General features: G+C 39.8%; 1 protein-coding gene across 1 annotated transcript in view; it reads right to left on the minus strand.

The window, feature by feature from the left end:
• Window positions 1-15,519, minus strand: part of LOC136866618 (uncharacterized) — a 69,409-nt gene that overhangs the window by 25,093 nt on the left and 28,797 nt on the right. The window contains exon 2 of the mRNA XM_067143736.2: window positions 2,886-2,968. Within this exon, the coding sequence (XP_066999837.1) occupies window positions 2,886-2,968 (83 nt within the window). The remainder of the gene's footprint in view (window positions 1-2,885; window positions 2,969-15,519) is intronic.

Consider the following 15,519-nt stretch of genomic DNA (forward strand, 5'->3'; position numbering starts at 1 on the left):
CAGCAAGCCACGTGAGGAGGGTCGAGGGACGCAGAGTCTGGGCTGCAATATCTTTCTCCGATGTGTTGCTCTCAGAAAAACATGCAACGTTTTCTCTCATTGAACTGAAGTTTTGTAAATGGAAGAATGTGTCATATGCTTACATTGTAATGTGCTTTAGATTTCCATCGTTCTCATTTGAGGTTTAGGGGCCGATGACCTTCGATGTTAGGCCCCTTAAAACAACAAGCATCATCATCATCATCATTTGAGGTTTGGGCTTCACCGATAGCCATGGTAGCCCTCAGCCACTGCTGTAGAATAAAACACAAATTCAACACTTTAAGTTACTGTCACAATCAGCTGTTACCATTTAACGGCCATGCAAATGACCCAAATCCCTAAATAGGACAGAAGCAATGTATCAGCGCCATAAACTTTCTTACCATAACCTCTCGTGCTGATAGATTGGTGCGCTGAGTGTGAAGGGATTAAAGGTTCAAATCTTTCTACAGCATTTGCAGACTGGCCTGGATAAAATGAGTTCATACCAACATGCAGATTGTTCACATTACATACTGTATTGAGAAGTGTGATTGTGGAAAAAGTTGCAGCATTGACCAAACATCTTGTGTATTCATGTAATGGTTTCTGCAGGATATTCAAAACAAGAATTAAGCCATAGATTTAGGTTGAAATAAATAAAGTGCTTTAAGACCCAGAAGCATGTTTCCTAAAAATGGAAATAACTTATGCACTCTTATAGTAGGTGTTCACCTGTTTATTGTATGTATTTGCAAGTGGCAAGTTCGCCTGACTCTACCTGCAAGTGTTGCCACTGAGTTAGGGCTTGACCGTTTGATTATGGAGGAGCCAATAAGGGATACCAGATGCCCATTGGGCAGCCCGTTCTGTCATCAATTCTGTCATTGCACCATTATCTCTTTGGTAGCCTCCTCAGTGGTATTGCAGGTTATAAAATTCATCTTTTTTGTCCATATTGAAGATCTACTTGTGATACAAATTCTTATCATTTTCTTAATTACCACCTATTCAATACAATAAAAACGTAGTACAAACTTACATATTTATTAAGATGTTTATATGGTACATGTTTCGCTCCTTTTTCGTGAGCATCATCAGCCAACTATTATTCACTTAAGGTTGTATGAGATCATGAAACAATTCTTTTGGATTAAGATTATTCCTATAAAACTAATTGACAAATCTTATAATATTTTACGAGTCATATAACAATAAAATTATGTCTTTAAGTTGAAACTTTTTGTCTATAAGTTAAAACTTTTTGTCCAAAATCTATCTAAGTCTACCATTTTATTGACGAAACTCATCTGGTGAAATCTTTTAAATTGTTTAAAAAATAAAAAATAAAAAATAAAATAACTTTTGAGATCTGGCTAATTGTATTTTGTATCCTCAGTGGTATGCGAAAGAACCAAGAGTTGGACCTAGAACTTCTGGATACCAGGGGATTTTGGATATTTCCCCTTTTGTGAAGTAGCTGGAAGCTGGTCTCCCTATTTAAGGCAGACTGATTCAGTTCTGCTAAAAATAGGGGCAGTTCAGTTGAGAGGAGCTGTGGTGCTCTGGATCAGTCAATGGACAGTAATGACTGAGTGCTTCTGTGCTGTGCATGTGAACAGATAGCAAATGTGGAAGAGTGTAGCAGAGCAAGAGGTACAATGAACGAAGACCGTCATGAGTTGACAGACAGAGTACCAAGTACAGCATTGTAAAACTGTGTTGCATGGGCGAACTCTGAACTGAGAAGCCGCAGTAGTTACACAGTGCTGTAATCGTCAGCTGTGGAGGGCCTAAGTGACAGTGTGCAGTGTAACTGTTTTAGACTGGAACTGTCAGAATGTAAAAGTAGTGTGACTGAATCACACAGAATACAGAAGGCATACATTGCATAATCATGTCCCTTATTATTTGTGTAAGACTAAACGCTACCAGTCATCATGTCTGGAGAATGTTGCAGTAAAACAAGATTTACATCATGACATCAGGCTGAAACAAATGAAAAGTGTTCAGGCCCAAAAGTATGGTTCCTAGATATGGAAATGGTTTGAGCAATGTTTTCGCAGTTGTTCAAGAAGCTGAAGTACGGTGTTCAAGTAAGCAAGTTTGTTACAAAAAGACTACAAATATTCAGGGATTGTCCTTCTGGTCACTATCATTGGATACATATGAGAACAAAGATTGTAAATGAGCTGGAGGAGCTCAAATTAAATGTCAGAAGGCATTCAGACAATAATATCTAATGTTACTAGACTGTGAGTAATTGTTGTTTTACTGAGGTGAGAAAATAAAATAAAAATGCAGATGAGGAAATATAACAATACAGATTTACAGCTCCTTCTGTGAATAGTGCCGGAGTTTCAGCCACTGGATCCTAATATGATGCGTTTTAGCCCAAACGTGATAAACATGTTTTAATGATCACAATAGACTAATGCCAGAAATCAATCTAATTAATTTGAAACTTGGTCAACTAATCACAATTAAATAGATCTTGTAATACAGGAGAGAATGCATGTGGTTTCTGACATTATTATTTCCTCTGAAACAATTATTTTGAAACCTCTAATAAGGACACCAAGACAAACATCTACAATGCAATCTCACAAGCTCCTCTATTCTATGGCCAGCCATGAAAATTGTCTGTAAAATCCCAGATATCATAGAAAGAATATTAATTTGGGAGTAATGCGGTCAAAGGAAGAAAATGGGAGGATGCAGAGACGAGATATACAGGGATATCAAAAGAGAGAAAATTGCATGTCATACTGAAACAGATTGCTTCGGGGGCCTAAAACAGTCAGCAGTAAGGCCATGGTAAATAAGACACCATGAAGCCCCAGTACATCATCAGCTGTACTTACTTGTTCTCTTCTTTCAAGCATGGGACTAGTTGATCAACTACGCGTTCTTCTATGATTAGTTCATCCTTTACATCTGCTGAAGGCTATAATTGAGAAACATGGAAAGTAAATTAAGAAGAGAAGAGTAAAGAGGCAACAACAATATGCTCATATACAGGGTGTTTATAAAGTGTCCCATATTCCTGCCGGAGTTAGTATAGATCAACAATAGAATAACCATTCCTATAATTATATGTCTGGAAACCAGTACCTACAGAGATAAGGGTTAGTTTACTTGTGATAAGTATGTGTAGTATTCGGTGGTGTAGGCTATCTTACTGTTGAAGTTCACTGTTCATTTTTGATTGGTTTTGTTTGCAGTACACTGACAGTAATGCCGGCATCAGTCAAGAGAGGTTGTGCAGTCAGTGGAGTATTAGTGATTCCATACACAGAGTACAGTACACCATTCCATGAGGTAAAAGGTGGTCATGGTATGCTGCTTTGGGTTAGCCACAGGCCTGTATCATGTATGCCAAACAGCATCAAAATTCCCCCATTCCATCTGCAGTAATGTTCAGCAAGCTCTACTGATATGACTTGCACAGAGGATCATTCGTGGCAAGGACAATGGATCCAGTACTCTTTATATCACTGTAAGAGAGAGTATCAGAGGACAGACTGTCAAATTAACAACAGGTATCGGTTTCTGGATATATAATTATAAGAACACATAGTCTAGTTGTTACCATTACAATTAGGAATATAGACACTGTTTAAACATACTACTGTATATAAATAAACAAAATGGAGAAGACAAAATAAATTACATACTTGCAAAATATTATTTTATCACCAATATTAAAATATTAAAATGGAATGAACAAACAAACGTATGAGAGGTACGAACATGCACAGGAAGAGGGCACAACAGGAAAACAATAATCTCCATTTCCTCACACAATATCCTGTCATCATGTTCATCCTATTACGTGTTCTGGTTCTAAATACTGTTTTGAGTTGCAAATTCTTAAATATATTAGCAATTTTAGAATCTTGATTTCCAAAATGTATAAATGTTACAAATTGACTACGTACAGAGATTTCCCTTCTCCTCTTATGTTTTTTCTTTATTCTCCATTTTCTCCAGAGATGTCTATCATTTCCGTATGGTAGCCATTTGCTTCAGAAATTTGTTTTATTATACTAATTTCTTTCAGTTTGTTTTCTTAACTCATGGGAACGTTTAATAATCTATTAATATAGCTGTTGTAAGCTGCTTGTTTGTGAGTTCCTGGGCAGTTGGAGTTTTTGTTCAATTGCAAGTTGCTTTACGTCGCACCGACACAGATAGGTCTTATGGCGATGATGGGACAGGAAAGGGCTACAAGTGGGAAGGAAGGGCTGCTGAAAATGGGGTTCGAACCCACAATCTCCCGAATACAGGATACTGGGTGCACTTAAGCGACTACAGCTATCGAGCTCAGTGGAGTTTTTGTTGATGGCGGTGATGGACTGTGTGCATTTTCTACAAATGTTGAAATCTATCCCATTGTTGTTCTTTTTTTGTTAGTGTGAGGTCCAAGAAATTTAACTTTCTATAATTTTATTTTTCTATACTGAATTTGATGTTGCTGTCAAGCAAATTTAAACAACCCAGAAGTGTTTCAGGAGTAATGAGGTCCCCATTTACAAATACTACTGTGTCATCAACATAACAGACCCATAATTTTATTTCCTTCTGATAAATGTCCAACATTTCAAGACAATAAAGTGCAACAAATATTGAGCTTTTGTGGAACACATTTATGACAATGATCATAACTTCGTAGGGATTGAAAAGGACATGGAATTAATTGTTAAAAGTAATTATGGATTTCAACTAAATATCCGCGATAGCATTAGAATATTCCTGGCGCAGATAACAAAACCTGATAAAAAATTTAATGAAACAGTCAAAAGCAACATATTGTTCACAACCTTGAGATGACGTATTATCGTGTGCTTCCAATGTGCACCATACTTAACACCTTAAGTGCCACATATGCAGTAAAAAAAGTTCCATCCAGGCCATTCTTTCTTTTTTTACTATAGAGTATAAAATAGTGCATCTTATTACAGAAATGTACCTTTTAGTCATCATGTGCCAAAATTGTCGTCATAACATTGTGTTGAAATTGTGGTGACACATTGGTCTCACGCGGTCACTGACACTACCTTCCAGCTGTATAGGCTGCGTGAGACCAATGTGTCACCACGTATCCTAGCACAGTTCTCACCTTCCTGACACACCTGTACATGTCTGTCTGATTAACTCATAAACTACTAAAGAATAAAACTCTATGTTTGGAACGTTGAAATCTAATCGGAAGTATAATCCAACCAATGTTGCTAAAAGGAAGTTAGCAAGAGGAGAGACAAGAGCCCGTGAAAGTAACACTGGTGTTGTTGTTCAGAAATGGCATGATAAAAGAGACGTGTTAATTTTGGCAACTAAACACGCTGGTGAGATGGTCACTATTCAGAGGAGGGATGGTGAAGTGCAAAAACCACGTAGTGTTATGGAGTATAACAAATACAAACCATACAGTGATTTATCAGATCATAAAAAGAGCTATAGTACTTTTCTGAGATGGAGTAAAATGGTACAGAAAAATAGCTATAGAGATATTGATCATCACAAGTATAGTAAATGCCATCTATATTTCCAATCAACTTGGGAATGAGAGTATATCTGTTACCCAGTTCAAAGAGGGCATTGTTGAACAATTAACAGGTACTGGTATCAAAAAACTTCACATTCCCACACAAGTACCAAAGAAACAGGTATTACCCCACCGACTGGAGGATGTAGGCCGGCAGGGAAGACGGAGATGCAGTAATTGTTATGAAGAGATCCATCAGGAATCAGGAAGGCATATGCCATGAGGAAGACTCTACAGTCTAAGTTCAAATGACCAGCCTGTGAAAATTTCTTTTGCTTGGACTGTTTCTTCAAAGCGCACAGATTTGTAGTGTGATTGTGAAACACAGTCTGAATCATATTTCTTCAGAAAGTCTCATTTGTTATACTTTAAAGTCATATGCAAAAAGTGTCAAATTTGTAGTATGATTGCGAATGAGACAAAGTTACAAATTTTTTTCTAGAAAGTTCATGTAACTTTTTTGTCCTATGATTTCAATTCGTCTATAGACCCTGATAAGAGACAATGAACAATGAGCACACTATACAGTACAATCTTTTGTTATTTGTACTAATGACATGATCAGAAAATAATAAATAATGTCATCATCATTTATTTATTGTTGTTGATATGTTACAGTGACGTACAGGCTACGTGGTGCCACATCGGACTCAAAAATGAACAGGCCAAGAATAGATTCATGATGTACTGGCCACCTACTTTCATTTAACATACGTTTACATGTCAAGTGTGATGACAGTAAGGCACCACGGGGCCTGAGACTTAGACTCACGCGGCCCGAATGGCATTAAGCTCTGTGAGTCAACGTTGGTCACACGTGGCACTCAAGGTGTTAAAACTGAACGTTTGTCTAGTATTAGATTAACAGCCTGAGCATGAGGATAAGCCAGCCCTTCCTATTGTATGTCATATATATATTTTTTACATCATGAATAAGTTTTACACTGACTGACAGAGCAAATGCAACACCAAGATGGAGTGGTCAGAACTTTATGCCAATTGCACGGTAGACTGACGTCACTGAGGTATGCTCATGATGTGAAATGCGCCGCTGTGCTGCGCACGTAGCGAACGATAAATGGGACACGGCGTTGGCGAATGGCCCACTTCGTACCGTGATTTCTCAGCCGACAGTCATTGTAGAACGTGTTGTCGTGTGCCACAGGACACGTGTATAGCTAAGAATGCCAGGCCGCCGTCAACGGAGGCAATTCCAGCAGACAGACGACATTACGAGGGGTATGGTGATCGGGCTGAGAAGGGCAGGTTGGTCGCTTCGTCAAATCGCAGCCGATACCCATAGGGATGTATCCACGGTGCAGCGCCTGTGGCGAAGATGGTTGGCGCAGGGACATGTGGCACGTGCGAGGGGTCCAGGCGCAGCCCGAGTGACGTCAGCACGCGAGGATCGGCGCATCCGCCGCCAAGCGGTGGCAGCCCCGCACGCCACTTCAACCGCCATTCTTCAGCATGTGCAAGACACCCTGGCTGTTCCAATATCGACCAGAACAATTTCCCGTCGATTGGTTGAAGGAGGCCTGCACTCCCCGCGTCTGCTCAGAAGACTACCATTGACTCCACAGCATAGACGTGCACGCCTGGCATGGTGCCGGGCTAGAGCGACTTGGATGAGGGAATGGCGGAACGTCGTGTTCTCCGATGAGTCACGCTTCTGTTCTGTCAGTGATAGTCACCGCAGACGAGTGTGGCGTCGGCGTGGAGAAAGGTCAAATCCGGCAGTAACTGTGGAGCGCCCTACCGCTAGACAACGCGGCATCATGGTTTGGGGCGTTATTGCGTATGATTCCACGTCACCTCTAGTGCATATTCAAGGCACGTTAAATGCCCACCGCTACGTGCAGCATGTGCTGCGGCCGGTGGCACTCCCGTACCTTCAGGGGCTGCCCAATGCTCTGTTTCATCAGGATAATGCCCGCCCACACACTGCTTGCATCTCCCAACAGGCTCTACGAGGTGTACAGATGCTTCCGTGGCCAGCGTACTCTCCGGATCTCTCACCAATCGAACACGTGTGGGATCTCATTGGACACCGTTTGAAAACTCTGCCCCAGCCTCGTACGGACGACCAACTGTGGCAAATGGTTGACAGAGAATGGAGAACCATCCCTCAGGACACCATCCGCACTCTTATTGACTCTGTACCTCGACGTGTTTCTGCGTGCATCGCCGCTCGCGGAGGTCCTACATCCTACTGAGTCGATGCCGTGCGCATTGTGTAACCTGCATATCGGTTTGAAATAAACATCAATTATTCGTCCGTGCCGTCCCTGTTTTTCCCCCAACTTTCATCCCTTTCGAACCACTCCTTCTTGGTGTTGCATTTGCTCTGTCAGTCAGTGTATATGTACTGTGTGCATACTTTTATACTTGTTTTCTCTTTGTCTTATTTTACAGTTGGTCTAAACAGGGCTCCATTATACTCTTCACTCATTGTGACAACACACTCATATTTTAAAATAATATCAACACTGATGATGGATCTTAACCCTTTACGCTCGTGTGTCGACCTGAGGTCGACAGTCGTCGCTTAGCATTATAGCTCGTGTGTCAACCTTGAGTCGACACAATGTTTCGCCGCTCATTGCTAGGTTACCTGGCAAGCCAGGACTTTTATACTTCGTTTCGTAAGTGCTGGTCCCTTCCGGAAACCGAAAGGAACAAAATAGGAGTGTTTTAGTTTCTCTTTGCTCGGCAAAATTGCTCCATTTCCTTAACAATGGAAAGCAGTCATGTGAAGCAACATGGCGGCGCACAGTAGGACCGAAGCTGAGACTCTTGCGTCTATTTCAGCTGATTTTGTTGATAGTGACCATGAAAGTGACGAAAAATTTGAATCTGGCGATGAAAGTGATATATCCATTAGTGATTCAAGTGATGATATCGATATCAGTGTCGCAAGAAATCACAGAGGAGGCGGTAGTATTATGACTCGTCCTGGTCCCAATTATCCAGTGTTGACTTCAAATATACCTTGGAGATCGTGGAGAACTGGTGATGCAGGATTACCCAAATTTCCTTACAGGTTAGTCAGTGGATTCATAACTTGTGACAATAGACCTAAAATATCGCTAGAGTACCGGCAGCTATTTTTTACAGATCAGTTGCTAACCTCTATTGTCCATGAGATGAACAAATTTGCCAAAATGAAAATACAGCAAAATACTCCAATTCAGAAGAGATCTATCTGGTTTCCTTGGAAAGCTGTGACTTTAGAAGAGCTGAAGGCATTTATTGGTGTAATTATCAAAATGGGGATGAACAGTAAGGCAGAAATGCAGGATTATTTTAGTGAAGACTGGTTGGATAAGCAGGTGTTCTACAAAGATGTATTCTCTAGAGACAGATTTCTACAGATATTCTGGAATCTCCATCTTTCTTCCCCTAATGCTGATAGGGCAGGCCCACAATCTAGAGGTTAGAAGGTCAAAAATATAGTGTCATAGATGGACACGAAATTCAGGGAACACTTCATTCCAGGAAAGAATCTGAGTGTTGATGAAAGCACTGTAGGCTTCAAGGGTCGTGTCGTGTTCAAGTGTTACAATAAGCAGAAACCAACAAAGTGGGGACTCTATATTACGTACTGTCAGACTTGAGTACCGGATACTATGTGCTATTGAACCATATTATGGTTCAATAACCACACAATCACTTGTTAGGCAAGATTTACCCTTCACTTGCAGGGTAGTTATTCATTTGGTTACAAAATATTTGCAAGCCACCAACGAAACTGGGTTTCATGTCTTTATGGACCGGTTCCATATTACAGGCACTGTAATGGTAAATAGGAGAGGTCTGCCATTACAAGTGAGAAAAGCCGCAACAAAGAGAATGAAACAACATGACATTATTGCACTCCGAACAGATAACACTTCTTGCTTGGTTTGGAAGGACAAGCGAATTATTGCTATGCTGTCCAGTTTCTATGACAATTCCACTCAGCCTGAGCAAAGAATAAGACGTCAAGGTGCTGAGGAAATTGTAGAGAAACCTACAGTCGTATGTGCTTATAATCAACACATGGGGGGTGTTGATCTTTCTGACCAACGAAGTGGTGGAGAAAAATGTTCTTCTGGCTTCTGGAGATCACAATAGTGAATGCCTTCCTACTCTTCAGAGAAGTTAACAATGGAATCACCCATCTGAGGTTCAGGAAAATCTTGGTAAGACAACTTGTAGGAAATGTGCGGAAAACACAGAGCAGGAAAAGGGGAAGACCTTCCTCAACAGATGAAGAAGTGAGGCTGAATGGCAAGCTACATCCTGAACGAAAAACTAAGAATTGTAAGGTTTGCAGTGACAGGAAAGTTGTTGGAGGGAGGAGAGAGACAGTCCACTTCTGTAAAACCTGTGAGAAGCAACCAAGGCTCCATCCAGGCATTTGCTTTGAACGCTTCCACACACTCAAGGCATGCCGTTAAGAAAGTGAAAAACATTATTTTGTGCATTGTAAATACCATAAATTAATTAATTTTATAGTTCCTTGCTGTACATATTGTTACAACCAGTACTTAATACAAGGTTTTAAAATATGAAGAAATCTGACAGAAATAAATGCGAGTGGGGAGAAATCAGGACTTATAAATAATTCGAGAGGAAAGGGTTAAAAGTCCAAAAACTGGTTTAGAAATAAAATTGAGTGTGCTGATACTTTTTTTTTTGCTCGTTGCTTTACGTCGCACCGACACAGATAGGTCTTATGGCGACGATGGGACAGGGAAGGGCTAGGAGTGGGAAGGAAGCGGCCGTGGCCTTAATTAAGGTACAGCCCCAGCATTTGCCTGGTGTGAAAATGGGAAACCACGGAAAACCATCTTCAGGGCTGCCGACAGTCGGGTTCGAACCTACTATCTCCCGAATACTGGATACTGGCCGCACTTAAGCGACTGCAGCTATCGAGCTTGGTGTGTGCTGATACGACTCTATAAGTACTACCATCAGCACCATTAATAAGGTGGCTTTGATATTTTATAATGATTAAAATTCTTTCATGTAATTGGATTTTTTAAACTCTTTATCATACAACTTTATGATTTTGCAGTGTACATGTGAATATAAACACATAAAAACACATAAAATAATTTTGTGTGGCTATCTCTAGCCGAGTGCAGCCCTTGTAAGGCAAACCCTCCGATGAGGCCATGATTAGGTAACTGCGTATTATTGTTGTGAAGGATACTGTTGTGTGTGGTGTGTGAGTTGCAGGGATGTTGGGGACAGCACAAACACCCAGCCCTCAAGCCACTGGAATTAACCAATGAAGGTTAAAGTCCCCGATCCGCCCAGAAATCGAACACAGGATCCTCTGAACTGAAGACCAGTACGCTGACCATTCAGCCAACAAGTCGGACAATTATTACACATGAAATTACACCTTTAATAAACACTCTGTGTTTACTTAATTTACATATATTTGCTGACATGGAGAAAACCTCAATACCATACACCGGAATCTCATTTCAAGTAATGAAAACTCATGTGAATGATCAGAGGGTATGAAAGAGATAAATGGGCTTGTAAAGAAAGCAAAGTTCCTTTGTTATTGTTTATGTAATTACTACATATTACATCTGCTCTAATCTGCTTGTCATATTCATATCATGGTCTATCCCTACTGTTTTTACTGCGTACACATTCCTCAAAAACCCGCTGAAAAGGTCCTGGGTGTCTTAGGACAGCGTCTAACATTCTATCCCTTTTTCTTTGTAAATATAGCCTAATCAATCTTCTCTCACGAACTCGATTCAGTCTCTCTTCACTGTTCTGTAACATCACATTACAAAAGCTAGTTATTATCCATGTTTCACTTCCATACAATTTCACACTGCAATTGAATGTCTAAGTTCTATACCAATGTTCAAAGTGAGCGAACATCTTTTCTTTCGAAAGGCCTACATTGCTTGTGGTAGTTTGCATTCAATGCCCTCCTCTCTTCCATTGGTAGTTATTTTGCTACCCAGCTAACAAGATTAATCTACTTCCCTTAACACATCATTTACTAATCTAAATTTCCCTGTATCAAAATAAAATTACTGCACTCCATTACATTTGTTTTGGACTTTATATGTATTTATATGTTGCACTCCTTCTCCAACGATCTTTTATTCCAGATTCTTTCCCTTGATGAAAGTGTTGGATATGTTCCTGCCAAATTTTTGACTTGCCTTCCTTCCCCAGATGTGGTTTCCCACCTGAGCACTTAATATGCATACACCTAGTTTTCCTTTTTTCAAAGGTTTCCTATAAGAATGAAGGCAGTTAAAAAAAAATACAAATGCTGAAACCTATTGTAGAAAATCAGCTGGGATTGTTAAATTGGGGGATTTTTTTCATTCTAAATTCAATACGTTAATTAGATATTAGATGGAGGAAATTACAGGCTAGTCAACTTTGCACGAGTTGCATGTGACCCGAACGTAGTCAAACCCAGAACACTACGGTAAGGCCAGCAAGGTATAAATCAACAAGAAATAAAATAGAACACACCAAGAGTCAGAATAGACAAAAGTAGGTCAGGAAGCGTAACTAGGCACCCACAAAACGTAACCACAAAATCAGTACATTACTTACCACAAGAAGAAGTGGGTGACACATCAAACCATGTGAAATAAAAATCCAGTATCAGATGAGTAATTCATTTGAAAGAACAACACCAGTGTTTTCATGCAAAGGTAAGTAGAATTTATTAGAGAAACGTTAAACCTTCCAATTAGTAATAAGAAAACGCCCACGTAGTTAAATGAAAAGAGTAGTAATTAACATGAAATAGAGTTATTACCACGAAAATAAATTAATCATATTCAAAAGATATTAGGGGGCCCCACTATACTAGAAGTAATGTGATAATGAGATAGTATCAGTTTAAAATAAACAATCAGCCTTAAAACTACCAAAAACCACATGAACCACCTAGTCCTACTCAAGGACAGGTCTTACCAGGAGCCCAGAAAGAAAATTCACCTTAAACACTACGCGCAGGGAGAAGTTAAAAATATAAATTGAATTAGGAAAATTCAAAACAAAGGTACAAGAAAAGGGAAAGCACAAAACATTCAATAAAATAGAAAGGTAACACAGGTCATCAAGCCCAGAAAGGGAAACTAGGAACCAAAATGGTTCGTCAACGGAAATGTTTACTTTAACAGTACCAGTACAACATACGATGTCATGGTAACAGGGCCACGCAAAATCAAAGATACACACCGAAAGGAAACGAGGAACAAGGCAAAAAAGGCAACAATTTAGGTAGTACGGACCAAGACGGAAGAAAATATAAAACCGGACCGCAAAAATTAAATAAACAAACCGGCTCTTGGTTAGGGCTAAGTAGTTCAAGTTAGACCAAATTGTGATGAGCTTAACAGTAGAGTAAAAATTAGTATTCTATCGTATTCCTCTTTCCTCTTGAACAATTTAGAATGTAATTAACCATACATCCAGAACAACCTTACAAGTTTACATGACCATTATAGCACGTGATTAAATGAATATGCCCTTTAATGACATACTACCCAAGTTTTTTTTTGAAAACATATCATTAAAATTTAGCCGAGAGTGAACAAATTTAAAGCAATAGGGTCTTAGACACGTCTCACACATCCGTACAGTTTCTCTTTTTTGGGGGGGGGGGGTTCATCAATATCGAAAACAGAACAGAAGCTTGAAGCCACGCTGCATCGCCATTTAATACTCTGGTTCCCAAACGCAGATAGATAGACTTAAATAAAATACATACAGTCTGTGGACGTTTTCACGATGAATAAGGTATCACCCAATGTTGAGGGCTAGGAGGAGAGCCCTCACACATGTAGTATTCAGCCGTTCTCCATTGTTCCGAGTAAAATCTTCACCTTCACGAGGCACATACTACACGCGTCCATCACCAACCAGACGCCAGCACAAGAATGAGTCTCTCGCTTCGAGCGAGCTTCAACAAGCCAACGCTCTCTGTCCGAGACGAGCTCTCATTGGTCAAAGAGCTGAGCATCGTAGTACCAGTTCTCTGCACAGATGTCAGTACGTACAAGGAGCCCTTTAGATCAGGTCGTTACTCAGACCAGAGCGCTACCATAAAGTGGTAGTGAATCATAAAACTAGAAGGAGATAAGAAATTCAGCGAACTGAATACACAGAAAATTGAGGTAGTAAGATACTAAATTCCACAGGGATTAGCCCAGGTCCAAAAACGTTAGGGGGGGGAGAAGATGATAAAATGTGACACCTCGGTGTCAGCCACCCCCTCCGAAGCTTTGCTTATCCAGTACATATCTTCGGCACTGAGGTCAGAAGTAACCAAAATTTTCATTATAGTCCAAAATTAAAGCGACCACAAGTACCATGTTCAACATAATAAATATCCAGTAAGGCGGTAGCACTTTAGAATCACTTTCTACAGCATTAATTACAGTCAACACTGAGTTCAACCTTTTTCACAATATTTTCAGCTTTCCATGCACAAGGTTTCAATAGTTTACACGCCACAGTTTCTCTTAGGAATTGGTCCATCACAACCACAATTAGTTTCAAGAAGTTGGTAGAACACAGTCTAATTAGAATTACATCTTCAACTTAGTAGACTCCCAATAGTTTTAAGTTTTGATTACAACTGCTTACACGGTGATGATTACACCACGACGAAAGGTTCACCCTTAGAGTTCATGAAAGGTTATACGCAAGGCATACATAGGGTTTCCTTCCAACAATTAATTTAGAAATCTCTCTCGGCTGTACATTTTACATTAAACCTTGAAATTACCATATCAAAGTGAGTACTAGTTTTCGGGTTCCAGGTTTTAAGAAATGCAACATCTTGCATCCTTTCGAAATTAGATTAAAATGCCCGACAATACGAAGATACCGCGAGCAAACAGGAAAAGGAAGAAGAGGGAAAAACCCTCAAGATTGGTGAAATTTTTTTTATAACCAAAGACAAAAGATAAATCTCATAATACAAACTTAAATTAGTAAAATTATCAATAGACTCAGGTCTAGAGCATACCCCCAAACTAAATTACACAAGAACACAAGTTAGGCAAACTAGATTGGTCTCGAACCAAATAAACTATCAGCACCAAAAATCACCAGAACACCATACATATTAGATCGACACAGGCAAAGGTAAGCTTAACCCACCACACTCCAAAGGTGGATCTCAAATGTCAAGAATACAGTACTTACCTCAATATACTAATGGTTCAAAACGCTAAACTAAAACGTTGAAAACGGATAAGAAGAAAAGACGTAACGTCACCAAGGTTTCCCCACCAATACAGGGACCCACCAGAAGGATAATCAATTCACGAACTCCACCGGAGAACCCTCACCAACAATAAGGTAAATCCTCAAAACAAACAATACACCAAGATTCAATCCTCCAAAAAACAGATTTACATAAACATACACGAGCCAGGCAAGGTAAGAAAGAACAATTAAAAAAAAAAAAAACAGACTGAGATCTACAGATCAGTGAGCCAATGATTCATTAATTTTTAAGAACCCACCATAATTTAACCCAAAAAATTAGACCATTAAGGAATGCAGATTTTAAATCATAGTAAATTGACCTCGCATGACCCTGCAAGAAAAGACTTTTCAAAAGAAAGGGACACACCAATCAGAGCAACTACCGACCAGAGCACAAGCATTGTGAAGCCATAAATGAGTTAATGGTAACTGTCTTTCCAAGCAAAGGACACCATAAGTAGAATGAGTTGGAGACCTCTAGTACTATCAGATGTAGGGAGCGCAACAGTTTGTCATCGACAATCATTCCACAGAGGCATACTAAACAAGGAACAAACTAATACAAAGGGAATCACTGTTCAAGGATTGATGGATAAGGTTTCAGGAGGACATAACTTGGGGTCACATAACCAACCCACACAGCAAGAGGAAGAACTAAAACACCTTCCACAATAGTACACCCAATC

Source organism: Anabrus simplex, chromosome 3, assembly GCF_040414725.1.
Source record: "Anabrus simplex isolate iqAnaSimp1 chromosome 3, ASM4041472v1, whole genome shotgun sequence".
Lineage (NCBI taxonomy): Eukaryota > Metazoa > Arthropoda > Insecta > Orthoptera > Tettigoniidae > Anabrus > Anabrus simplex.